At 47.2% G+C, this 25,858-nt stretch overlaps 1 protein-coding gene across 1 annotated transcript in view; it reads right to left on the reverse strand.

The window, feature by feature from the left end:
* The window catches only part of CALN1 (calneuron 1), a 108,299-nt gene extending 82,738 nt beyond the window's left edge, over positions 1–25,561 (reverse strand). Inside the window, exon 1 of the mRNA XM_010585917.1 lies at positions 25,443–25,561. Coding sequence (XP_010584219.1) covers positions 25,443–25,560 — 118 coding nt within the window. The 5' untranslated portion in view covers position 25,561. The remainder of the gene's footprint in view (positions 1–25,442) is intronic.
* Between the last annotated feature and the right edge of the window lie 297 nt (positions 25,562–25,858).

Genomic DNA, 25,858 nt, shown 5'->3' on the forward strand with positions numbered 1-25,858 from the left:
AGCCTGCACTGCCTCCTTCCCGCACTGCCCACCTTCACCACACTATGAACTATGTCCTGCTGCATACATGGAAGGAACATAATGATAAGACACCCAAGGACCTTACTCAGGAGAAACAAAAACTACAGTGGGATTCGTGTGTCAGGGATCATGGAAAATTTGAATGGAGATAAGCCACTAAAAATGAGTGACAGGAGATACACAAAGTACATGGGATGGCATATGGCCCTTCTTTTCTTCCACCACCTTTGGTGGAAATGAACCTCATTTACACCAGTCAAACAAGACGAGGATTTGATCCCATTTCGCATGTGTTGGTTCCCATCCAAACTAATGCCAATGTGAGTGCTGAACACAAGAGCTGCCTTCAGAGTTTTTTTGTTCTTGAGAACGAAACAGCAAAAGCTGAAAGTACAGTAAGTCTCTTCAGAGAGGATGGTTTAATTAGCTGGCGTGATATCAAACCTGAATGACTTCTGACATATAATTACAGTGCACTGTCTAAGCTTGAAAAACCATGTAACCTGGCTTTATTATCATTTCACTCTATGTTCACTTGATACTTTAAAAATATATCACATGTTCACATTTCAGTGGCCATTTCTGTATATCTCCTGGTCCTTGGAACAAATGAACATTTCTAAAAATAACATAAAAATCTCATAACCTGAACACATAATCAAGCGCACAGGCTGCAATTGCCTTTCAGAGTTGATATTAAAATTCAAATGTGTTCCTTCCAACTATGGAGAAGTCCAGCTTATGCTCTACTTGGGAGGAAATAATTTACGCCTGGCCATCCATCTCTGTCTGGGAAGCAGAGCAACACCCGAAGTGGGGGAACAGCCTTCCCCAGCATTGCAAGCCAGAGTGCAAAGATGGCAAAGGCAGCTACACCTTATCTATGTGACTTCAGGTGCTGGCACCCTAATGAATCCCTAGGAAAGTTGCTACCAGAATACAGGTAATGGCTGGAAAATCCTCCAGCAGATGTTTGAGCCTCTTCTTGCTCATCCTCCCTAGATCACTCTCCTCAGGTGCACCCTGGCTGCACTCCTGGAGTGCCCTTCCTTTGCCGGGCTGCATCGCTCTCCTCCTCTCCTGCCCCTTGCACCCGCTACACAAGTGTAATCCTTCTTGCCCAGTGACCTGGTGCCACCTCCTCCCACCCTCTGTCTTTGAGTCATTTCTAATTTATTCCCTTTGTCTCATGTCAGCCTGGTGCTGTCCATTTTGGCTCTTTCTCCAGTTCCTTCATTTCTTCTCCACTGCCTCTTATGTACGGCATGAGAGAGTCCCTAGCTGATTTCCAGCTGTCATTCAAAGCCTCCTTGCCATTCACTGGCAGTTCTCGAGACCAAAATGCATTAGGGATGATAAGGCATGATTAAGCCCAGACACACCTCTCCCCTTTCTCCGCACCCACAAATTCAGGGTGGGAATTAGGGTGAGAGACACAGCCCATTAGCAAGGTGGTAATAAATTCTGCAGCCACACTACTCTGAGTATGCACCGCCAGGGTCCATACGTGGATGAGGAAGCAAATTTAACAGGAAGGTGAATAAACGACTGTCCGCTCTGAGTCACTGCGGAGCCTGGTGGGTGTTTCTGGGCACTATGAGATCCTGCTTTGCACAGAGGCACAAAGCTGAGGTTCTCCAAGATACACAGGGCGGACAGGTACTATCTGTTGTAAACATAAAGCCAATTTAATTAAAATATACCTGGCTAAATTTCTTAAACATAAAGGGAATTTATTAATAAATCACACTCAAATGCAGGCATAAGTAGAACCTCACACTGGGTGCAGAGTGATTTATACACATAAGCAAAATAGATCAGTCTCACATTTCTAGAAAAGGACACCAGATGTCTTTGACGTCATCTACATTATCTCTATTTTTAAAAGTTACTCTTTTCCATTTGCTGCCAACTCAGAAAGTCCAATTTGCCAAGATAATATATCTAGTGTGGATGAAGATTACCAAACTTGAAGTATCAGTCTCTTAGCAACCGTAGTACTCTTTGTATTAAAACGGAGCACAGTGAAACTGTCGTCTTCTGTAGCCTTTTATGCACCTAATCAGTGAATTCCCATTAAAGACACAATATTAGAAAAATGGCATTTAGGATTCTAGATGCATACAGAATATATATACACACATATATTCCATATTCTCTCTCCACAGAAGGATAGCGTATTTATAGTAGGTAGACATGTCAGGGAAATATGTGGCATATCTTATTCATGCAAGGAACTAGATAAGAAATAAGAAGCTGAATGTAACAAAAGGTGGAGCAAGAGCCAATAAGGAAAAAAAAAAATCATGGAAAGAACTTTTTCTTCGGTCTGGGACTGATTCAAATGGTGGCCTTTAGGCAGTGGGCAGGGGTGAGATAAAAGAAAGCCTCCCTTTTCTTGTCTGCTATGCTTTCAGCCCAGTGCTGGAAAAGCCATTTGATGCCTCCCTTTCTCCAAGCCCACAAGAGTTGTGGAAAGGGCTTTCAACGCCCACGTTCACATCTGCTTCTTCCAGCCCAGCACAGAAGCTCACACTCCTAGTAAGCTTTCCTTGGGTAAATAACACTTCAAGGTACTCTGCAGGGAGATACGGTGTTGCAAAAGTACGTGAAACCATTTTGAATGTAGAAGGGATCACAAAAAGCAACTTCTTTCTCTGGGCCTCCTATCCTTGAGAAGCTCGTGTGCTCCCTACCCAGCAATTCTGGCCATTTTCTTTCACAAACAGGGATAAAACTTCAGAAAACAAAATGGAAACATGTCTCCTGACACAGTAGTTCAATATAGATAGTCTAACATTGGTTTCTTATCTCCCTGCATCCCTGCAGGGCTCTGGTCCCATCTGAAGACCAAGCCATACCTTCTCCCTCTGTCCCCCCGGACTCACCCTGAAGGTGCCCTGACCTGGCTGAAATCCCTGTCCTCCCTGACCACAGCGTGAGCAGGAGCAGAGCCATGGGGTCTGCACGTACAAGGACCAGGAGACAGGACCAGTTTGGGAGTTTAGGCACCAGGTACGTTCCTCTGCCATGGGCTCTTGCAACGAGGACCCCGGTGGCTAAATCCACCGCCCTGCACTGCAGACCAGACTGACCTGGACGGCTGGTGGTGGCCAGCAAAGAGTGAGAGCAAGGAGCACGTTTCCTCACCCTGAAACCGTTTGAACTGGAACTCTGGACTGAGAGGAGAGGGAGCAGCTCTCCGAGCTGTGCCGTGCTCCTTCCTGCTGCCTGGCAGCCACACCTCACACCACAGCCCCATCCTGCGGCACGGGTGGCTGAGAGCACGGCCCGGGTGCTCCCGAGTGCTGACTATCGCAGGTCATCCAGACCTCCAGACCAGCAGCTTATCGCTCACCAAGCACCACCACTCCTTCAGGAGGGGACGGAAGCAAAAGCCTCAGAAGAAGCCCACAGGCAGGTGCCTGCCGCTCCACCACCATGCAAACGGGCACAGACAAATCCCTGAAGCTTTTACAAACCTAGTGGGACTTGTTTTCTTTTCCTTCTCCCCTGACAGATAAAAAGAAAAGGAAATCAATTCCACCCCTACTCTATTTCTGCTCTGATCTCGGCTCCTCCAAGTATTGCCAGCCTTATTTCTACAGCACTCACAATAGCAGCCCTTGTATAATTTCACTGTATTGCTGTGGTTGTTATTTATATCATGATGATTGCATTGCACTCAAGGGCAGAGGGAAGAGATGGTGAGGTCCATTTAGATTTACAAGACGGAGTAGCTTCCCTATTTTCAACCAGCTCTATTATTCACTGTGGTTTTACTTACTGGCACATGAAAAATGATTGCGAAATGATCTAGGGCTGACTGTACAGAACTTGATTTCAAATGCACTTGAAGTAATCAGTCTGACAGCAGGCTTTGAGGACTGCCACGCAGGTCCGCTATGTGCATACTTCATTTGCTGTCTCAGGCTGCTGAGGGGGGAGCAACTCACTGCTAAAGTTTTAATAAAGGAGGGGCTGATGTAGCTGCAGCTCTCGTGTAGCTCGTCCTCATCAGCTGCTGTTACTATATTGCATACCTGTATGCACTGCCTGTCTCATTTTTAATGGTGTAACACAGCAAAGAGAGGATTTTATTCATTATCCTCAACTATTAATTAATTAACTACAAACACAAGACATCAGCATAGACACTTAGGTAGTATGTGCAGAGTTGCAGCAGCAGGCTCAATATATCATCACAATATACATACACAATATTCACCACAGACACCATACTTAAACGGTGCCTACCTCTAAAACTCATAGTCTAGCTAGACTGCAAAGTGGAACTGGTCCCAGATTAAAATTGCATTGAATTTCCCATGGCAATAATGTTGTTGTTTGATAAAATTACTCTGGAAGTATTTCTTGCAAATATTAATCTATTTAGATTCATAAGAAATATAATAAAGAAAAAAAACACCTGACAGCTCTTGGCAGCTTTGCCATTAAATGCATAATTAAATTCAAATAAACCTAGTCCCTAGTCTAGATTCCCAGCACGAAGAAACCAACTGCAGGAAAAAAAAGGATCCAGCACTAATCCCTTTTCTAATGCAACCGCCACACAACTCCCTAAACTGAACAACGGGGCAGGCTCAAAAACACGGCCCTCTGGTTACCTGCTCTGGGCTCTTCCAGAGGTGTGCAACTGCTCTGCCCTGGGAGGGGACAGCTCAAGGAGCCTGTTCCAACACCTGCACAGCTTAATTCAGAAGTTTGCTATGAAAACATCTTAGGAGAGAGAGGACCACGGAAGCTTCTTGCTAGGAAAGCAGTGACAAGGGAGCAATGGTTCTAAGTCAGTTCAGAGAAGATAAGGTTTTTAAAAGTTAGGGGGGTAGTTTCTGCTATATTCCCACCCATCTCCCATGAAAGCAGCTTCTCTCTTGAAACAGAAAACATGCTGCTGGTTTGGTGTCCCAAGCTGTGATGCAGCTTCTGCTTGCAGAGACTCCTTGCATCCCTCTCCAGCTGAGCCCGCTGCGCTGGACAAAATCTGACTGTTATCTTGGAGACATTACTACACTAAAACAACATCACCAGAGCTATTAGGAAAGCTGCTGCAAGTTATGCAGGTTGCCAATAGCTCCAGGGGATTTCACAGTGGCCAAGGATAACAAGGAGGAGGGAAATCCCAGCTGTGTTCCTTCCATAGGCTGTATCCCGTGTGCCAGCTGCCTGTGGAGGGGAACTGTGTCCCAGCACGAGCACGCTGGAGGATCCTGGACACAGAGGACTGCTGCTTCACAACCACACAATGCGACCCAGGAGGTGGGGGAAGGATAAAGACAGCTACTTGTTCTTCATCTCCATCTGAGATTCTCTTCTAGTGTATTTAAGCAACAGTGCAGAAGAGCAAAAAAGAAGAAAAAAACCCAAGCAGGTCAGCTAGTTTATTGCTGTAGCACATCAGCTGCTTTCCCGCTTCTATTCCCTCCCATCTGGTTCATCACATATGCAGTACTACACAAATCCCAGCAAGAAACTGGAAGGGCTCTCAAGAGGTCACATAAGCCCTATGCTCACCCAAAGCCTGGATGAAACTCACATAGGGCAGTGCTTGTCAAGCTGAGTTCATATCTTCCCAAGGAAGTGTACTAAGGAGGACGTGAAATGCTCAAACTGACCAAGGGACAACTACATATCTCCGCCTACCAGCAGCAGTTGTGTGTCCATGCCTATGAGTGATAACAGCCCAGAGTAGATCTGATGCTTAGCCAAGGGCCCATCTTCAAACAGTTCCAAGACTTCCACAAATTTTTCCAGTTCCTTTTATGATCACATTTACTTTTGTTTGTCCTGTAGCAAGGAGTTCCATGGTTTAACCATGCAATATATGATGATCCACTTTCTCTTCTTCTGAAACACCTCCTCCAACTTCCATCTGACATTTTCCAGCTCGTTTTGGAACAGACAGCAAACAACTGTTCCCATTCTCCACACCATTCACCCACTTTACAGACATAGATTTACCATATCCTCAGCTGTGTTCAGGCTGAAAAGCCTTTGTCTAGCTATCACACAACCTGCTTCATCTAATCTGTCCTTCCAGCTTGGCCCATTCAACCTTTGTTAAATACTCAGCAGTCATCAGAAACACTGAGCTTCCACCAAACCCTTCAGAAGATCATCAGTCTGTTGCTGAGCCCTTCTCAGTAGAAGAAAATAAACCTCCAGGCCCCCCAAACCAAGACCCTAAATATTCATGGTGGAAATCCCACACCACCTCATTGCAGTCATCAACAGTACTGGAAGCAGCTCCCATGTCAACCGAAGCTTCCCCAAGATCACCGTGAGTAGGTCACCAGGGCTAGGAGCTTGGTTGCATCCCCATACCCAAAACCCCTGAGAGGGACAAGCCAGTGAGGTCTACTGGGAGGGACTGGGATCTCCTATCCACAGGAGTCCATACCAATCTTCAAGGTATTCATATGCCAAATTACCTTAGCATCTGAATACCACCCTGCTACATGCGTTTATGCATCCAAGACGCGATGGGGAATGCAGGTGGAAGCAGCAGCTTGGCCAGCGGTGCCCCCGATGCTATTCAAATCAGCTGATAACGGCCGGACTCACCATTTGCAGAATGGCCCCATTACGGAAACAAGGAGAGGATGGAGATCAGCTAGTAATTGGCAGGGTCTGCCTCTTTCCTGCCTTGCTCTCCCTGTTCTAATGGAAAAGCTGCAGAAACGTTCACACTTAATTATATAAAATGCTGTATATGGGCCCAGCTGCAGGGCCAAGCCAATGTATATGACTTTGGAAAGACATCATTGCGTAATTTCTGTGAAGTAATTAGCGTGCTCTGCAGCACACCAAGCTGAGAATTTTACTAGCGCTAAACAAGGTTAGCAGATTTGTAAACAGCTCGCTATGGAGTAATATTTTTCTGCTCATATCGTCTAAAAATATCTTGGGAGAATTTGCTCCAGTACAAATGGCTCTGCTTGAAAGGGTTTAAAACAACAAAAAAGGCTTGTGATAATTCAGAGCAGGTTTTTGCTTTGTTTGCCTGCCTGTTGCTTGCTTTTAGGTTCCTAACTTCAAACAGTTACACAGCCCAGAGCTTGGCTTTACTAAAACACGCAGTTTCAGCAGAAATGAAATAAAAACTATGCTAACACCTCACTCCATCCCTTCCCCACTTCCTACATGGACTTATGCATGGTCAAATTATAGTTTCTTGTTTGTTTTACTGCAGATCCAAGAGGGCTGGGGTCCCACGTGGTAGTTGCTGTACCAGTGGATGGAAAGGCAGAGTCTCTGCCCCGAGGAGCTGTGGGAGAAGACACCTGGGAGCAGTCTAAAGCTCACAGAGAGCTCCATGGCTTCCTAAGTCCTACATTACAAATTTAACTCTTCCTAAGACCGCGCATGTGGCATCCACACCCAGGTGAATGGCATCCTTCTGCTCAAGGGAGGAGGATGCCCAGATGGCTCTCCAGGAGTCGAGATTTGTTATTTCCCAGCAGCATGTAGATGACCCGCACTCAGTTTAAAAGCAACAAGATATTTTACTTCATCTGTTAATGCTTGGGTTCCCCATGGGAGTCCTCAGGTCCTTTCATCTCACCCGCTGGTGGGGAGAAAAAGCTTGTTTTATGCACTCTCATTCTAGATGAGCTCACCACCATCTGTAGCACGAAGTGAGGATGCTAGCAGGGATTCAAGGAACCAATGCTACATCACCAGGAGCAGATCCTGACTCCTCAGCTGGGCTGGATCCTCAGCTCCTGACTAGGGTTGTAAAGGACACGTGTCTCCGGAGTCAGCAGCTACAACATCTGTTTTGGGGTTGTGTGGTGGGGTTTTCGTAGCAGGGTGGGGGCTGCAGGGGTGGCTCCTGTGAGAAGCTGCTAGAAGCTTCCCCGGCTCCAAGTCGGACCTGCCTCTGGCCCAGGCCGAGCCCATCAGCGATGGTGGTAGCACCTCTGGGATAACAGATTTAAGAAGGGGAACTTGCAGCGAGTAGTGGGATTGGAATGTGAGAGGAACCCCTCTGCAGATACTGAGGTCAGTGAAGGAGGAGGAGGAGGAGGTGCGCCAGAGGAGGGGGTGCCCCTGCAGCCCCAGTGAGACGGCAGGCTGTCCCCCCCCCCCAGCCCATGGAGGGGAGCGGGGGAGCAGACACCCACCTGCAGCCCAGGGAGGAGCCCACACTGGAGGAGGGGGATGTCCCCAAAGATGGCCGTGACTCCATGGAAAAGCCCGTGTTGGAGCAGTCTGTGCCTGAAGGACTGCAGCCCATGGAAGGGACCCATGCTGGAGCAGTTTGTGAAGAACTGCAGCCCGTGGGAAGGACTCACGTTGGAGAAGTTCGTGGAGGACTGTCTCCCGTGGGAGGGACCCCATGCTGGAGCAGGGAAAGAGTGTGAGGAGTCCTGCCCCTGAGGAGGAAGGAGCGGCAGAGACAAGGTGTGATGAACTGACCCCAACCCCCATTCCCCGTCCTCCTGCACCGCTGGAAGGGAGGAGGGAGAGAAAACTGGGAGCGGAGTTGAGCTGGGAAGGAGGGAGGGGAGGGGGGAAGGTGTTTTTAAGATTTGGTTTTATTTCTCATTATCCTGCTCTGATTTGATTGGTAGTAAATTAAATTGATTTTGGTTTTCTTCGCCCAAGTGGATTCTGGTTTTTTTGCCCGTGAGCTTAACTAGTGAGTGATCCCCCCCTGTCCTTGTCTTGACCCACAAGGTCTTCTTTGTATTTTCTCCTCCCCATCCCACTGGGGCCGGGGAGGGGAGAGGAGTGAGGGAGCGGCCTCGGCTGGGCTTAAACCACAACCACCCCCAATACTCCAAGTGAGCAAAGCTGTTGAAAAGACAGTGCAGAGAAATGAACTGTACCATACCTCTACCCGTCTTGTAAAATCAGGATGATGACACTAATCCTGAATAGGGCTTAAATAGGTTCATATTTGTGACAAGTGACCATGTCCTACCCTGGGGCCTCCTGGAGCTCCTTGGAGCAGCCATGGTCTGGTGGGACAGGGCTTTCCACAGCAGGACCCCAGACTTCACTGCACCACAGCCAAATGAACAAAACACGTATAATTTGAGCACTTGCAAGAGTATCTATTTTCCCCTTTGCTTGTGCCAGGTTCGGCCATTTTAGCAGTTAACTCTGTTGGTTTATTTGGGAAAAAGCAGACCATCAGGAGGTTTGGTATTCCATCCATGCTTACCATTAGGAGGCTGCTAATGAAACCACAGAGACCTCCTGATGCCTGGGAATGGCAGAAAGAGGAGTACAAAGTGGCACACTTTTTACACTTCATTGGGAAGCTTTATAAATTAATTGGAGTACAAAGTCAGGTCTAATTGATGTTTGTATTGATTGAACTGCTCCAAGTCTTAATTTTGGTTGTAAAACTCACTTTAAAATAGAGCCATTTATAATTAAGACAGGATCTGTAATTAATGGAGTTTTATACTCATAAAACTGCCTCTCTCATCAGTCTAAATTAAACTCCACGTGAAAGTTTGTGCAAATTAAATACAGTGGATGCCAAAACTACTTTCTCCAAACTCTTTGCTATTCTTATTAATGTCAAAACATAAGTGATTTGGAGATGTGAAAAACTTATGAAAATTCATATTAGAAGAGGTGACAGCAGGGAGGGGCACCCCAGGGTTGCAGGGAGCCCTGTGACAGTGCAGGACACCCATGCCCACCCTGTGCAATGCAAGCACAGACAAAGACATTACAGTCATGTCAGCACTTGACAGCAGCAAATCCGTGAGCCATTTCCCACATCCCAGTTAGAAAATTAATATATTGTCCATCTTGCACAGTTGTGTTAAGTTGTAACACAAATCTGCTTTTAAAAATATTTTGTTCCAACAGTCACGCCAGGCCGCCAAGCACAACGGGGCCTTGTAGGGGGGAGGGCTCCCTTGCCTTCACACGCCAGTGGTTATTTAAAACAAGGGCTGCAATGTGCCTGCCCATGCCCCCAAAACCTCCTCAGCTGCTGGAGCCGTTAATGAAATTCTCCAATTCTGGTGACTGCGGTTGACCATATGACTCTTTCCAACTTGATCTCATCTGAAATCTTTACAGCCATCAACCACAATATTTACAAAGCACAGACAATTTGGGGCTTGTGGCAAGAAAATAAATCATCTTGGACATATGTACATAGATAAAAGTTCCCCAATAAATCTGTTTTTCATGTGCAAAAGTCTGCCTCATCCTTATCTAGATAATTAGCTATTCATTTCTTTAAAGGCTCCCATTTAATCGGGGTTGCTGTTCTTAGTGGAATATCATTTCCTCTTCCAAAAAGGGCTACTACTATTTTTGTATCATTTTTTTTTCTGGCTGCCACATTCTGTTTTTTCCACTAAAATTAAAAAGTCACTGCAGCACTCACCAAGTATTTATGGCTTGAAGATTCCTACACAAGTCCCTAAGCCGACGTCCATAAAAGCTTGTCACAGCTGTCCAGCATTTTCCCACATAACTTCCAACTTAAGTTGAAGATCAGGGTCCCTCAACAGCTACTGTAAAGAGCTAAACAGGCTGACTCACTCCCTGGTAACTCCCAAGGGTTGTCCTTTGGAAATGCCTATCTGTCCCCATGGACAACAGAAGATCAGGGGTTAGAGAAGCCTCAACGAGCTCTCCAGGTGAGGAAATGAATTGTCACCTGTGCCCAGAGCTGTGAACCACACCAGGGTTTCTCCCTCCCTTTTGCATAAGGTCTGTGTTAGTCCTCTGGCTGCCCAGAGCTGGTCCTGCTCCCACCCATGTCATGGAGTGTCTGAAACCACCATCAGCCAAAGCAAAACTGAGGCCACGATGGAGGCATAGAAAGTGCCTCCCTGCATGGGTGGGAAGAAAATGTCAAACTAATTTGTTTAATCCCTTTTAGAGCTAAAACAGACAGGTTCATAGCCTTCTTGCCTCAGAGTTTCTCTTTTTAGTCCCTTCTTTTAATTTGTTTTGCTCCCATCCCATCAAAGCCTCAGAGGCCTCATGAACAAGAGCTGGAAGAGGTTAAGTGGGAATGCAGAAAGTTGATTACTAATGAACCACATAAATTATCATACTGGTAATTACCCAAAGGACTAAGGTTCAAAAGAGCCTCTTTCTTTTCCATCATCAATTCTCGGCCTAAACACACATACAGCAGCCTTGGGCCAGCCCATTCTCACAGGTAGGCTTGCTGAGGTGCATTACAGACTGGGATGGGACTGGTTTTGTGCCGTCAAGAACTGACATATCCTTACCAGCCAGTAGATAAGAGATGTCAATATTACCTGTGCTTATGTGCACAGATGGACACATGCAGCTACATCCCAGAAAGCATGCCATGACGAGTCTTTTAGCACTAAGTTAGGGAAGCTGAAACTCAGGCTGCAAGAATGAAACTTTCTCTAGGAGTTGCTACTAAAAAGCTTTCTGTTAGAAAGAGAAATAGACACTAAGCAGATTAGCCAGTTATCCGATTTTTTTCAGCTACAGAGAGTGAAAGCCCAGCTCTGTCAATGGGAATTGTGCTCCTTCTATCAATGGGATCAGAATTTCACATTTGCAAGATAAGCACGTTTTGCTTTGAAGACAAGCCCCTTTCCAAGCTGAAAGCAGCTCTTCCGTTGGCTAAGCAAGGAGGAGGAGGACATCAACCCTTCTGCCTCTCAAGAAACACTTAATGGGCGGCTTCTCCATGCAGCCAAGCAATTAGGAAATTCAGGGATGTGCAATGTTTAGCTTTAAACATTGTTCTGATGGAGAAACACATGCTGCCAAGGTCAACAAGCTATCAGAAGAGCTTTTTATTTGCTAGGACTTAGCACTGTGGTTCCAACCCTGAATTTGTTGTGTGCTACAAAGCACCCTGGAAAGTGTCAGAAGGCACAACTGCACAAAATACCTGAAAACAGCAGCTTCAGGCCTCTGTTACTGCAAATAAACACCACCAGAGACATCACCCAGTGCATTACATAGTCAGCACTTTCCCACAGCAAAACTCCTTTCATGCCATAGCAACACGCTCAAGGTGTCCATCGGGCTCATGTAATCCAGCCAAAAGCCTTGACTTGCTGCACTGTTACACAGAAGTCAGCAAACTTAACCTGCAGAAAAATTCCTCCAATCACTTGCTCAAAAAAACCCTCTCTAAAAACACAGAAGAGCTAACGATAAACAGCTTTTTAAGTGAGAGGCTGCTTGCCTAACCAAATATCCTTCTGCATTTTTATTATGTGACCTCCCCCTAGAAGGACACATAAGCCTTACCCTTATCAATAGGAGTTACAGAAACCTGAGCACGTCTCCTGTTTGCTATTATCAGAGCAAAATAAAAGGGCAGGCAGAAAATACTGGACCTCAGTGCAGGACAGCAGGAAAGCCTGAGGCCAGCCAGAGCCTCCCTCCAGAGCCTTGTATTTAACCAGCCTCTTTATTTGCTTTGCTTCCATTTCCTCGGCTCATATATTCCACCCTTTATTGTGAAAAATGAAAGCAAGAGAAAAAAGAAGACAGGGAATATAGCAAAATAAAGCTATTGAGAAATGAGCCTGGAAGGCAACTGGAATGAACTGAAGAAGTCATTAGCTACCTAACCCCTTAAACAGACCCAAAATGGGGTGGACGGGGGGAAAGTGTGCCTTCTTTTTGCATCTCAATCCAAACTAAACCTTGTGTATTTTTACTGCTCAGAAGCACCTCTCGGCTGAAACGCCCGTTCCCCACGGGCTCACCAGCAGACCAAGCTCAGCTCACAGGAGCCCGTCAACAAAGCAATTAAAGCACTTGAGAGACCACTTGTAGGAGGGCAGCACTGAAGGAGCAGCCTTTGTGTCCCCAAGGACACAAAGTCTCAAGGTGACTCAGCCATGAGGCCACCAGTTTTGGGGATCCTCTGCCACTTGGTCAGGATGGGAGGGATCCCTGCAGGTCCCTGCCCAAACCTCCTTCTCACCCCACCACGGCACCTTGCTGTTGCCTTGGCTGGAGAAGAAACAGCACAGGACAATTTGTCTCCTGAAGTGCTTTCACAGAAAGCACAGATTCTGCCTCTCTGAAACACTTCATTAGCTCACAGCAGCTGCACAAGCTCCCTGTCCAGGCTCCTGCTGAAATAAAATGTTTTGACTCTTTTAATGTAAGCACGTGACCTGGTGAGCCAAAATCTACAAGTTTGCCACACCTTCAGAACAGAAGTTAAAAAGCTCAAACTCTAAATGAAACACTTTGTTTTGGTACAGATGAGATTTTTTCCCAGCTTCCAATTCATGGAAAAAAAATGCAAAAATAAAAATGTGCTGATTTGTCTCAAACTGAAATGGAATTCCCTACATTTCCTCTTGCTCTTTTTTTTTTTTTTTTTTTTAAGCTGCTGGTGAACTGAAAAATCCCATATTTGCACAGCTGAGTTTGGGAGGCAGTGCTGGTCCTAGGGCTGTCTCACTGCCAGCCCCAGAGGTACAGACTCATTTCCTACAGCCTGTGCAACCAGGGACAGCGTTACCTCTGGTGCTTTTATAGAGGGAAACCTGAGCCCATTGCACGTCCACCTCCCTGAGGGGTGAAGGAGGAGAGAACATAGTTTCGGTGATATCCTCCAACTCTCTCTCTATTTTCTCATTTTCCCTTCTGCAACACTGAAATCAAATTTACAAAGCGGTGACAAGCTACATTTAAGTACTTGTGATGGACATTTCATACACCAGACACATTGGCAAACACAGTTTCACATTTCAAAGGCAGAAATTACTGTGTCCCTGCAAAGCACAATTTACTCCTTATGTGCAAACATCAAGAATTGCTGAGGAAAAAAACGCTTCAAATCTTTCTTACCTTCAGGAAGTAATAACAATTATAATCAGTTACACAGCCATATTTCTTCCCCCTCCCCATCCAAACTTATTCACAAAATCTCATGCCTTGGATTAGATTTAGGTGAAAGAAAAGTAATGACATTTGTGTTTCCTAGCAAATTAAATAGAAATTGCCCAAAAGAATAATCCTAAAATACAAAATACTGCCTCATCCCACATGTTGCTAACAGGCTTGTATTCTAATGGCTTGTTTAGAAAAAGGGAATTTTCTTAAATGACATCCTAATGATGTGCATTCAGGAACATGAGCCATAAATATCTTTCACTATCAAGGCTTTGGGGTTTTTAATATTTTTTTTTACAGAATTCTTATCAGAATAAAGGAAACATTTTAAGAAAGACTTTGTGCTATTCTGCAATACTAAAGTTTGAAAATTCCAAATGCTAACATTTCTGAAAGTTATTTTTCTTGCTCTCACTTGTCTCATGGTTGTTGCTGCAAAGGGTCTCAGTGCTGCCTGCAACACCTCAGCTCCAGGCAGGACACGGCATGGGACTGAGCAACTCACTGCTTGCCAAACCCATTCAAATTCCAGAGGGATGTTTGATCCTATCTACTTTTCCCTCTGTTTAATGGTGCCAGGGCTTTGCGTACCCAGTCCCCGAGGACACTGAGGTCCATGATCTCCTGTCACAACTCATTTTGAGTATTGCTTCGTGTGACGTTCCCACGGGTCCTACTGCTGGTCCCAACAGCACCACCACAATCCTTCTCTTTTGGTCCTCTCAGCTGGATCCAGGGCACAACAGTCATTCAGTGTGGAGATGAATGGGAGACCAAGTCAGACAGCAAGGTCCTGGCTCAGCTCATCCTCCACAAACCCACATGGTGCAAGGACTGCAGTGCCCCCAGAGAGCCCCCTGGCTGAGCGCTCTCTGCTGCACCAGGAGCACAGCCCTGCATGGAGCAGCATCACCCAGTGACGTGGGAGGTGCAGGACCTTGGGCTGACCTTAGCCTGCAAAAAAATCCAGCATAGTTTTAACTCATTTTATTTGGAGAGTGAATAATCTGAGCCAGATAGGCATCAGCCTTAGGAACTGCAGTGATTACAGCCCAAGCACCCTCCACTGCAGTGACTGCTACAGCACCGAAGGCCCACAAAGCATTTTATGAACTACCACTCTGCCTGGCTCCGGTGAGCTTTGCTGCACGCCCTGTGCTCCTGGACACATCCCTGACATCAAGTGTCAAAGCAGAGAAGCAAAGGTGGTTGAGCTCTTGCTGTGCCTGACCAGCGTGCCCAGGAGCATCGCTGTACCTGCACGGCCCTCACTAGCGAGGCTCGCTGTGGTCCTGAGCAGCACCCACCTCCTCAGAGCATCACAGTCACCCTGGGAGATTTGCACCCCTTTGTTTTCACAGGCAGGCAGGAGCTAAGTCTGACTTCAAAGGGTTTGTTCTGATCCTTTTTGATGTCACCAAAGCCAGCCAAGCTGAAAAAGCAGCGCTTCCCCGCTGGGCTCCTGCTCTGTCCCCCTGTACCCATCTGGCTGGTGGCTGTGGCTACAGGGTCCTGCGAAAGCTGATGACTGCTGCACACGGGTCTGGCTGCCAGCTCATTTAGCTCCGGGAACAACAAATCCAGCACTGAATGCAGCTGCCCATCCTCTTGCCTCCTCTCTGGCTCCAAACTCTGCCCTCCACCCCCACCGCTGCCTCCCACCCAGAACCCATCCTGCCCCGTCCCACTGCGGTACAGCCAGCCCCCCATTCCTCCCCTGCTGCCCCTCCTCTCCTTCTGCCTTCCCCAGCTCCGACTTTTTGGGAAACTGCCCAGTGCAAATCCTGGGAGGGAGCATCCTTGCAGAGCTCATTTAATAAGCCCGGCCTTTGCACCTATTCCTCATCTCAGTTAGGGCTGAGATCGTCTCAGGACCCACAACTGGGCAAGGGAAACTGGGAAACAAAGATTTCCAGCCAGAGGGGGAGGGCGGCCAGGTCTATTTGTTTAATTCCCGGCATTACTGTTGTCTGCCTCCCTCATCTGGACTTGCACCCTGGTAGGCAACTTCTCGCACTGCCAAGCCACTGGCCTCATCCTCAGGAAGATAAATGCACTTTCTCATAAGCAGGGACAAGAGGACAGGGACCACAAACACTGTCAGCAGAGCACGGCAGAGCAGGCTCACGAAGAGCAGCTGCGGGTGATGGCTGCTGCCGACGAGCACAGCGGGACCGGGATGCTACCTGGTACTGCCGAGCAGATGCCCCAACAGCCGAACCAAAGCCAGGAGCACTAACCTTGACATCACATTGCTTTGAATGGCATTCGAAAAAAATATGTTCAAAAGAGCCAGGTGAAACCCCCTCTGGATCCCTGAGTTTTTCTCCCCGTCATTTTTGCAGCAGCAGCATCGTGCCAAGACAGTATCCTCCTGTGCCAGCACCCCCGGTGTCACCACCAGGCTCGTTTGTGACCACAGGCAGAGCGGGACAGGAACTGGGGAGTTAAAGCAAAGCCATGGGGAACAAGAGCCACAGATGGTGCTTGACCCAGAGGTCTTGCAGCACCCCAAGCAGTGGTGGATGTACTGCTCTCCTCCCCCTTCACAAGTATCGCTGCTGCTAGGTAAACTGAGGCGCAAAAAGATCAGTGATGGCAAAAACATCCCAGCGAAGAACTACAAATAGATATCGGGACTCTTGCTTTTCTGCATCTACATCTAACTCCTAAACCTCATTATTTAGGGGGCAAACCTATTTCTGAATGATCCTCTATATAGAGCACATAGATGCAGTGCAGAACAGAGGCTTTTTGCAGATGTTTGCGCTTTGGTGAGGTGGCTGCTCTGATAGAGGCAAGGGAATTGATTCACGTTTCTTATGACTTGATCAAAGCTGATGTGCTGAAAGACACAGTGAACTAACACAGCCTGGCTAAAATATCAGTCTCCACAACTCAAAGGGACACCTGACAGTTCACAGCATCATGACCACAAAAAGGGCACGTGCACAGGACGCAAAGCATCACGATAACCTCCAAATCCTTAAGTATGTAAAATCATGGTAATGAAAGGAAGGACCTATGAAGCCTAATGCTGACTAAGTATAAGACACTGCGTGACTGGAGACCTGGCAGCACTCACGAGACCCTCAGGTCCATCCTGCTCCTGTGTTTTGCAACCATCCACGCCAGGTCCACTTGCTGGGATTCACCGGCACGCTGAGCCATTCATCTTCCGACTCGCTCTAATGGCAGCTTGTCTGGGCCTTTTTCAAGCCATGCATCAGCCCCTGAGCCCAGTGCTGATAAGGAGGCCCCAGGAAATGAAACAAATAGCAAGCCATTTACTCAGCACCACAGAGGGGATGTCTGATGCAGCTTAAACCCAGGCTGGAGTCCAGGTTCGTGCCTCTGTCTGTACAGTTAAATGAGAAGAAATGCCTTATCACAGTAATTTCAGCTGGAGACCAACTGCTTGACTCTCCAGAACTGCTGTGGCTTCCGCAGAGCTGAGGTTTCCCCAGTGCCCCGGCCCTGCGGCTTGGGAAGGAGCCAGACAGCTGAGATGTTTCCCACCTGATTCAAAAAAGAAGCACCATCACCTCCATTTCTGGAGTGGGGAAGATGTTCCCAGGCTGCTTCAGCCAAAAATCTCTGTTCCCATGGCACTGCCAACCCTGCTCAGCCCCAAAAGCCACAGACCTGGGTCAGAAATTGATGTCCCCCTTTGCCAGGGAAAGATGTTCTGGACAGGTTGACCACATCCCAAACGAGCTCACTGGGAGATGGACCAGCACGGAAAGGTGTGCTCGGAGGTGACTACCTGGCTGGATGTGCAGTGTACAACACACAATGCCCTGCTTTATCCACAGGTCTCCTGTGCCTTCATCTGGAAAATGGAGGAGACGGAATCATTTAGTCTCCTGTGCTTCCAATCCCAGGGTGTGTGCCATGTCCTTATGGGTCTGGGCTGCAGTGACCCTACCCTGGCCCCTATCCTCCCACGCACAGCTAAAAGCCACTGCCTAGGGAGTACATTTGCAGAGCGATAAGGTAGAAGGTAAGGATGAGACCCCTGGGTCCATACAGCAACACTTACTAGAATAGGAGCGACTTGCTAAAGCCAGAGTTTTAAGGCAAGGGATTGAAGGAGCTTGTAAAATTAATGATCCAGCCTAGAAGCTTGCATAAAAAATTAAAAAACCATATTAAAATTTGTATAAACGTGTCACACCAAGATTTAAATGCCTTCTAAAGCATGTGTAGCTCTTGATCTGAATGTGCTCCATTCCCATGGCCTGAGGCGACGCAGGCAGCAAGTTATCAGCTCCCTCCACGGAGAGCCCAGCTCGCAAGCAAATGAAACGGCTGCAAGGAGCATCGGCCCGGCACAATTCACGGCATGTCAGGGAGCACCACGGCCTTGGTAGCATCTCTGCAGTGAGAGACAAAACCAGCAGATTTGGAAGGAGCTGGATGAAGACACAATCTGCATCCCTCTCCCCAAAACCATCTTCTTCCACCTTGAAAGAGGCTCCTTCTCCTCTACAATAAGCCAGAAACCCTCAAGCCTCTGACCAAGGATATCTGAATATCCACCACTAGCAACTCACTTGCTCGCCAGCCAGTTCCTATAACTATGTCAGCATAGCTGGAGTCCAAACAATCTCTTTAATTGTTGTCCAGATGGTGTCCCTGTAATTCTAATTTGTTGGCAGCCAATCTCATTTTATTTATACTCTCTTGCTCTAAGGACTCTTTCCTCGGAGATGATGCTGATGCCTGTTCTTGTATTTTGGGGGCAGGGAGTCCAGGTGACATGTCCCCCCTTGGCAGAGGTGTGGTACAGGGGGAACAGAGCCTCTGCAAGCCCTTCCCAAGGTTGCACCCAAAAAAACATTTGTACCCCCAGGTAATCGACTGCCAAAGTACTGGCGCCTTGTGTAGGGCTTGGGCTGGAAAGCGTTGGAGGGTGGAAATACTTGCTGTTCTGGAGTTTTTCCCCCAATCCATAGCTTTCTGCCACCTTCCTACTGAGGATCTCTAGCGCTGGAGAAAACCCAGTGCTGATCTTCAAGCCCCAATGGTCCCTAAGGCAATGCAGAAGCTAAAACCCTCAACACACGGTCTTCCTCTCTGGTGAAACCCAGAGGAGCCGGACCTCCCTGTGCTCAGCCACTTTGGGTGTCCAAATGTTATCATTGCCTGTTTGTGGTAGGAAGTGCTACTAATTTCAGTGAAAAAAAGCTTTCCTGGAGGCCAAGAGTGAAAGGTCAGTGATGCCGGGGCTGGATGGACAGATGTCTGTTTGTCTGCAGCACACAGGACCTCACTGCTGCTCTGTGCAAGACGGGGGAAAGCTTCCCAAAGGCAGCACAGGGGAACTGAGCCCTTCCCGATGCACTGCAGCGGGGCAGGGGCCTCGCATCTGCTGGCTGCTCCAGTCAATGCTGCCATCTGGAGACCACTAATGAGGCTGGGGCAGATCACAGTGAATTATAACTATAAATCTCTCCCTCGGTGAATTCCCTTGAACCTCACTGGAGCTAAGCTGGCACACAGCCTGGGACAGGTAGCCACGATTTCTCCATCAGCAGCTCCACTCCTCCACTAGACATGCACTGTCTGGAGCAAATGTGCACCTTGCAATAAAATAATACTCTGCAGAATATTAATACTGTGCCAGTTTTTACAATTTTTAAATGGAGGCTGCTTCATACCTGAAAATACCAAGTCCCAAGGAAACCCACACTGTAATTAAAATACGTAACTGGAAAATGAGCTGAAGGGGCTCAGCAGAAGTCAGAGATACAGATGCTTCTGTCCACAGAAGAATCTGCATAGTGATGCTGCAGTTTTATATTCAGAGACACGAAACACTATTAAAGCCCAATATAAGACATAAATTATTCAATTTCCAGCCATGATCACTCACAGTGGAGACACTGTGGATAAACCTCTCTTTAAAAAGAACTCTGCAAAAGAGAAAATGAGCTTTACACAGTTTCATCCAGTTAATTAACAGGCTGCTCACAGTGCTTACACTGAAGCATGGACTTGGGGACCCATGCACAAATCCACGTGCAGAGCATCCCAGTGTGGCCATACCCCAGCGCACGCTCCCCCTTGCTATGTCTTCTATCCCAGGAGAATATCCTTGCAACTCCTTCCTCCCAGCAGGATGCTCACTCTTCTTTGTTTCTCTTTCCACTTTTCCAAGTGTTTTTTTCTTCCCATGGACAAAGAGCCAAGTGGAGCAGACTCAGCCTGTTGCTGTTACATGAGTCAGTCAAGTGACTAATGCCTCTCCCCCCTGGGTTTCCCTCCTCGAGCACATTGCTTCTCCAAAACACAGTTTGATCACACCTGGGACAGCAAAGATAATCAGTCTCAGCCACCGACACGGCGCAGCCAGCTGGCTGTTGAGGCTGGAGGGAATCTGCCTGCCCCTTTACCTTCTGCACCCATCAGCAGGATAAAAATCTCTGCTAGCAAACAAGCAGACATGGAAAAAAATCAACATCTGGAGAGAGATACAAGGAGTCGCACAGCAGCCCTGACTGTCCAGCAAGCAAGGGACTGTTTATCAAGCCTTTCTGATAACACGACAGTGAACTAGGATCTGCATCAGCCCCAATCCTCATGGCTCACAGGGTTTCTGCTAAACAACCCCCAAACGAGACTGCACAATGACAGTGCTCTGCAGCACCATGGTCCCTCCTTTCCCAGGACTTAGAAGATCCAAGAACCATCATATCAGACATGCATAAGAGGGTAAATACCCCTGATTTTGGCCTTATTTTCACAGGCAGGGCTACGATAGCATGGCCGTGTTTGCAATGTGGGACTATTTTACCTGGTGTGTCCCCCAGCAGGGACCCAGCGTGCCACCAGCCCCACGACTGACCATCTCGCCATGCTGCTGGGACTCCAGAACCGGCTGCAGCCCCAACACACCTTCAGCCACTTGGCATTGCCTGCATTCTTGGCATATGGGAGACAACTGTTAATTTAAAATCCATATGGGGCATCACTTAACCATGCCCTTTCAATTATTTCAAGAGCTATTTCTCAGTATACACTGAAGTTGCTCATGGTTGACTTTTACGCAGGAGCCCAGGAAAGAGTGACCCAGTTAAAAGCTTCTGCAGGTGACAGAAAGGAGGTTGCTGGGAAGAAGCAGAACCCAGGTAAAGCATGTCCTGCAACATGGTGTATGATCTACAATAGAAAAGTCGCCTGGTGTGGGAAGTCCCGAGTTTCCTGCCTTGAAGTCGACTGCACCCCAAGCTCCTGCAGCCAGCAGCTTTGCCCCAGTTTCATGTGTTGCTCTGCTGACATCTCCAGTTTAGGCAGGCCAAACCATGCACTGGCATTTCCACTCTGGATCTCAACCTTAAGGACTGCATCAAGCCGGCCAGGTTGATGTCTACAACCACAACAACAACAAAATCTCCCAGCCTAGAAAAAGCCTTGTAGATATGACAGACCCCACCTGGGGCAGGGGCTACGTGGTCTAAGGCACCAGATGCCAGTAGCTGTCCTGCTGCCATGCAGCAACATTTCTTCCTGCACAGGCACTGCTGATTTCAAAGGAATCTGGGTCAGGTAGGGATTTATCATGTCTTTCTGGACAAATAGCTGCTGCTGTGGTTCACATTTGGGTTTTCTCTGCAAGGCACTGACTAGCATGCATTTCACAGACACTTTTTGCAAAGCCTACTTATAATGCATGTGCCTCCCTTCAGGTGATATTTGTCAGATTCCTACTATGGAAGTGTTTTTACCTCCTGACAATACCCTTTAGATAGTGCCTATGGAGGTGGATGACTCAAGCTTGACATGATGATTTCCATCCACCATTTTTTATTAAAAATACTCCTAGCAGTTCATAATGTGAAGACAGAAGCTGGTTTTAAAAGGCATGTGGAAACCACAGGGTATGCACAAACTGTGCCACAATTTGATGTCAACCTACAATAACCACAAAAACTATATGTAAAACGGTTCCTCTCAGCCTTAACTTATAATCTCATGCATAGAAACCGCTAGGCACATGGCAATAACATCCATCTGAGACCCCACTGTACTTCACGGTCCCTAAGAGACAGGTTATGGATGGCTTGCCACTTTCAACTTCGTCATTTACTTGATGTTACAAAGTTAAGTATCGCCTAATATAGCTTTCTGCAAGTTAATTCCCTTTGTGACGGTGACAGCTTCTAAAAACCTTCACGCTACTACAGAACTGCAAATAGCAAACACCGCTGCTAGGAATAGGCAAGCCATCAGCAGAGTGACCTGCTATCTCTTCAGCCTCTTTCCTTGCTGCCAGCATAGTATTTAAAGCAGGATGGAAAAAAACAGAGCGGAGTTAAAGTCGACAGATGGCTGATGCAAGTCGGAAAAGTTTTCATAGGAGAAAAATAACCAGTCAGAGAAGAGGCAGAGCAGCACCCTAAGTGCGCCACTCTGAACGGTGCACGTTCATCCAAAAACCTGGACTCCTTCCCCCTTATGCTACTTGAAGTCAGAAATATTTTTCATTTCCTGATCTCCATATTATCCTTCATCCACCACCTGCAGGCTGCAAACACGGAGTATTTGTCGGTATTCACTGCGGGCATGTGCAGGGGAGACACGCTGCGTTCCAGCCGTGCTGCGCAGCGCCTTCGCCCTGCAGCATCCCAGAGCCCACACTTGCAGAAATCCTTCCCAAAGTGAATGGCGTTGACACATGCAATGCTAGACGCAAAAAAAGAAGGAAAAAAATCTGCAGGAAAAAAACCTGACAGATCAGGCACTTGTTGGAGCCTTGAGCGCAGAGGAGCATTATAGAAAATTCCCACTGATTTCTCTAGCTTCAAACCTTTAATAATTTAATATGTGTGACTGGAATTTCTCAATAGGCTGGAACTCCCTCGGGACCAAAATCTCATTGAAAAAGAAACCAAGGAGAATTTGGCATCTCTTTCCCAGCCTGTGAGATTAAATGCAAATATGTTATTGGCATCAAGCTATCACAGCTTGATATATCCACAAAGCTCCCATACACTGACATTAACTTCTCAAGGAAGAACATTTTGTTACTCACCCTGAGATAGTTTATGCTTAAAGGCAGAAAGACTATTTCTGGTTTGAGTTTGGGCAGTGAACAGCAGTACCTTCACCAATTACCAACACACCCGGACACCGATCTCATATTAGTGACAAAACACAGTAAGATACTGACTGCTGACCTAATATTACATATAATTTCCAGTGGCTAGGCTGTACTCTGGTAGCTGGCATACAGAAAAGTAGCTCCAGCTTCTTATGCTGCTCTGGCTTTAGTGGACACGAATCAATTTGGTACCACTTCTGTGTTTGCAAGTGGAAAAAAATGGCCTGAGGTTGAGCTCTTCTCTGCTAGGCTAAGAACTGGGGCATATCTTCATGGCAAAGACACAAAGCCCTTGAAAATAGCTGTTTGTAAAGCAAAAGGCTGTCAGAAAAAAATTTAAGTAAATTCTAACAAGAAGCCTGTGCTTAACAGCCAGAGAATAAATGGATGATTAGTTAAAGAGCTCTAACCATTCTCCTGAAGAATGAGGGGGATACTCTTTGTGAACAGAGATGAATGAACTCTGCTGCTCTCCAGTTCAATAGCACAGTTATAATGGGGCACCAACTACATTAAATGGATGCAGCACTCGCATTAGCAGCGACTTGGCGGCTGCCTTCTCAAAAGACTGCTCCTCTACACCTAATTCACTTCATTTGCCGTTAATTAACGGAGATGATCCACAGCCTCTTGAGTGCTGGTTTCTCCTTGGGGAAGGCGGGTTTGGCTGTGGGGCTGTGCTCCGCTGCCTCCTGCAGCCGCTGCTCCCACCCCGGAGCCGCTGGTGGGAAAGCGATGCCGAGAGGGCTTGCGAAGCTTGCAGTGTGTCTGACATGGCTCGGGCTGACAGCAGGGAGACATGGGAAGGACGGAAATGAGACTGGGCTTCCTTCCCACCTCCAGCTACCGACCATTTCCATGCAAACAGCAGGGGAACAAATCAAGGGGACTAGTTTCCCTTGTGCAACGGGATAGCCCTGACAGTGTGGTGCAGCTCTGATGCCACCTGAATCAGCTTTTGACAGTTGTCTGTAAATCTCAAAGGCAATTACAGTAGATGTGCTCTAATCGGGGTAGGCATAGCAGAAAACCCCTTGTTCTCTGCATTTGAAATAAACTGCAAGACCTCATCCAAAGTCCCTGTCTGCTCAGCCAACCCCTGTCATCCTGAATAGGGACAACAGCTAAGCTTTACCTTGCGACATAATTTGTCACCTATAAGATGCACAGAAGCTAAGCCAGTTCAGTTCTGCTCACCAACTCAAATCTTCAGGAAAGCTCCTGTAACCCAGGAGAAGAGCCCAGAAGATGCCTCTGCAGTCCTTGGGTTCCTGGGTTCTTAGCTAAGCTGCACTGAAAGCAGTTTCTCAGGTTGCCTCTCTCACCTGAACTGCATTCAGCACATACTCATTGGGAAGAAGAGAAGCAGTTACAAACACTCAGAAAACACTGTTTATACTTAAGTTAATGCAAAGCTCGCAAAACCAAATCCAAAGGCTCCGAGTTGAAAAGGCTTGAAAACTAAGGTCTGATTTACCAAAGCACAGGTGAAAAGGGGGAGGGTGGGCAGAAATGTTGGCCTTCTATTTTGCCAAAATGCCTCCAACCTGTTGTGGAAGGACCATTTCCACCTTGTACCATTCGCTTGCTCATTTCCTCATCGAGTTCTCCGTTGAGACCACCGCTTATGATCATGGCTTGTACCAAATGTCCATTGGGAAGCCAACCAAGAGCTTCAATTTGTTGCACAGCCCTCAAAGACCAGCTGTCAACAATATTAAATTTGCTTAGAAATTACCCTGATGAGCCACAAATTGCCTGTGGAGGACAGCTTCCCACCACAAACCAGACTGGGAGTCTACCTGGCCTCACATCCTGCCTGCGGGGCAGAAGGGATTAGCAGCAACCAGTTTCTAGGAGGAAATTATGGGATCCTACAAGCAGCAGATGTGGACAACCTTTCTGATAGCCTTTGCCAGCCTGAGGCTGGTCTGTGCTCCCAATCACTGACCTGGAAAAGGGAATTTTAAAGCTCTTTCCAGCTTCTTAAGCCACAAGCCACCTCTGTGCATCTTGTTATATTGAGACACAGAGAGAAATCTCACTTTTGAAAGGCCACAAAGCAAATGAGAGGACTTGCTAGGAAGGCAGATTCAGCTCTGCAGGTTCCCAGGAAAGGCTAAAGACATCTTTATAAAAAGACATTAGCCTAACTTTTTCTCTTGTAAAGTTTTGCCCATAAAAAGCAGCCTTACTCTTTCAAAAAGCTGCTTTATTTCTAGGCAGAAGGACAAAATCTGAGGCTAAAGTCAGTCTAGAGCTCTCAACATAACTTTGGTCGGGGACCTTTTCTTTGCCCCTGATCTGCTGAGCCATCTCACTTCTGACCTGCCTTTTGCCCCTTGCTTCACGGAACAATACCTCCAGTTATTGCATGACAATGCTACAGAGAAGGTGAAAACAAGCCTTTCCCCATTCCCAGCTCCCTTTGGAAAACTGCAAGGATGTAGCTCACCATCCAGTTCCTCCACAGAGATATTCGCTAGCTGTTCACTGTCACTGCCAGCGGAGAGTGAGCGGTTCAGGTAGTTGCCTTTGTACAACAAGCCAGCTGTTACATGGTGGAATGGCATCTTCTCCCTGAGCACAAGAGAAAATGGAAGAGAAAGGCTTATTTTAATTATCTGTCTTTGGTTTATTTGAATAGTACAATAGCCTGCCTTGAAAGAGTAGCTGGACCAAAGCATCTTACACCAGGGAACACGCACTGAAGTTGGGTGCATGACTGATAGATTGCGGATTTTATTTAGTGTCTAAGACAGGAGCTAAACAAACAGACTAAAAAGCAGCGGACCCCCCTCTGGAGCATCTAGACCCCTAAGATGGTTCAACCTCCCCTGCCCAGAGCATCCGTGCTGAGCGAGACACATG

This window comes from Haliaeetus leucocephalus, unplaced genomic scaffold (assembly GCF_000737465.1).
Source record: "Haliaeetus leucocephalus isolate CR32 unplaced genomic scaffold, Haliaeetus_leucocephalus-4.0 Scaffold136, whole genome shotgun sequence".
Lineage (NCBI taxonomy): Eukaryota > Metazoa > Chordata > Aves > Accipitriformes > Accipitridae > Haliaeetus > Haliaeetus leucocephalus.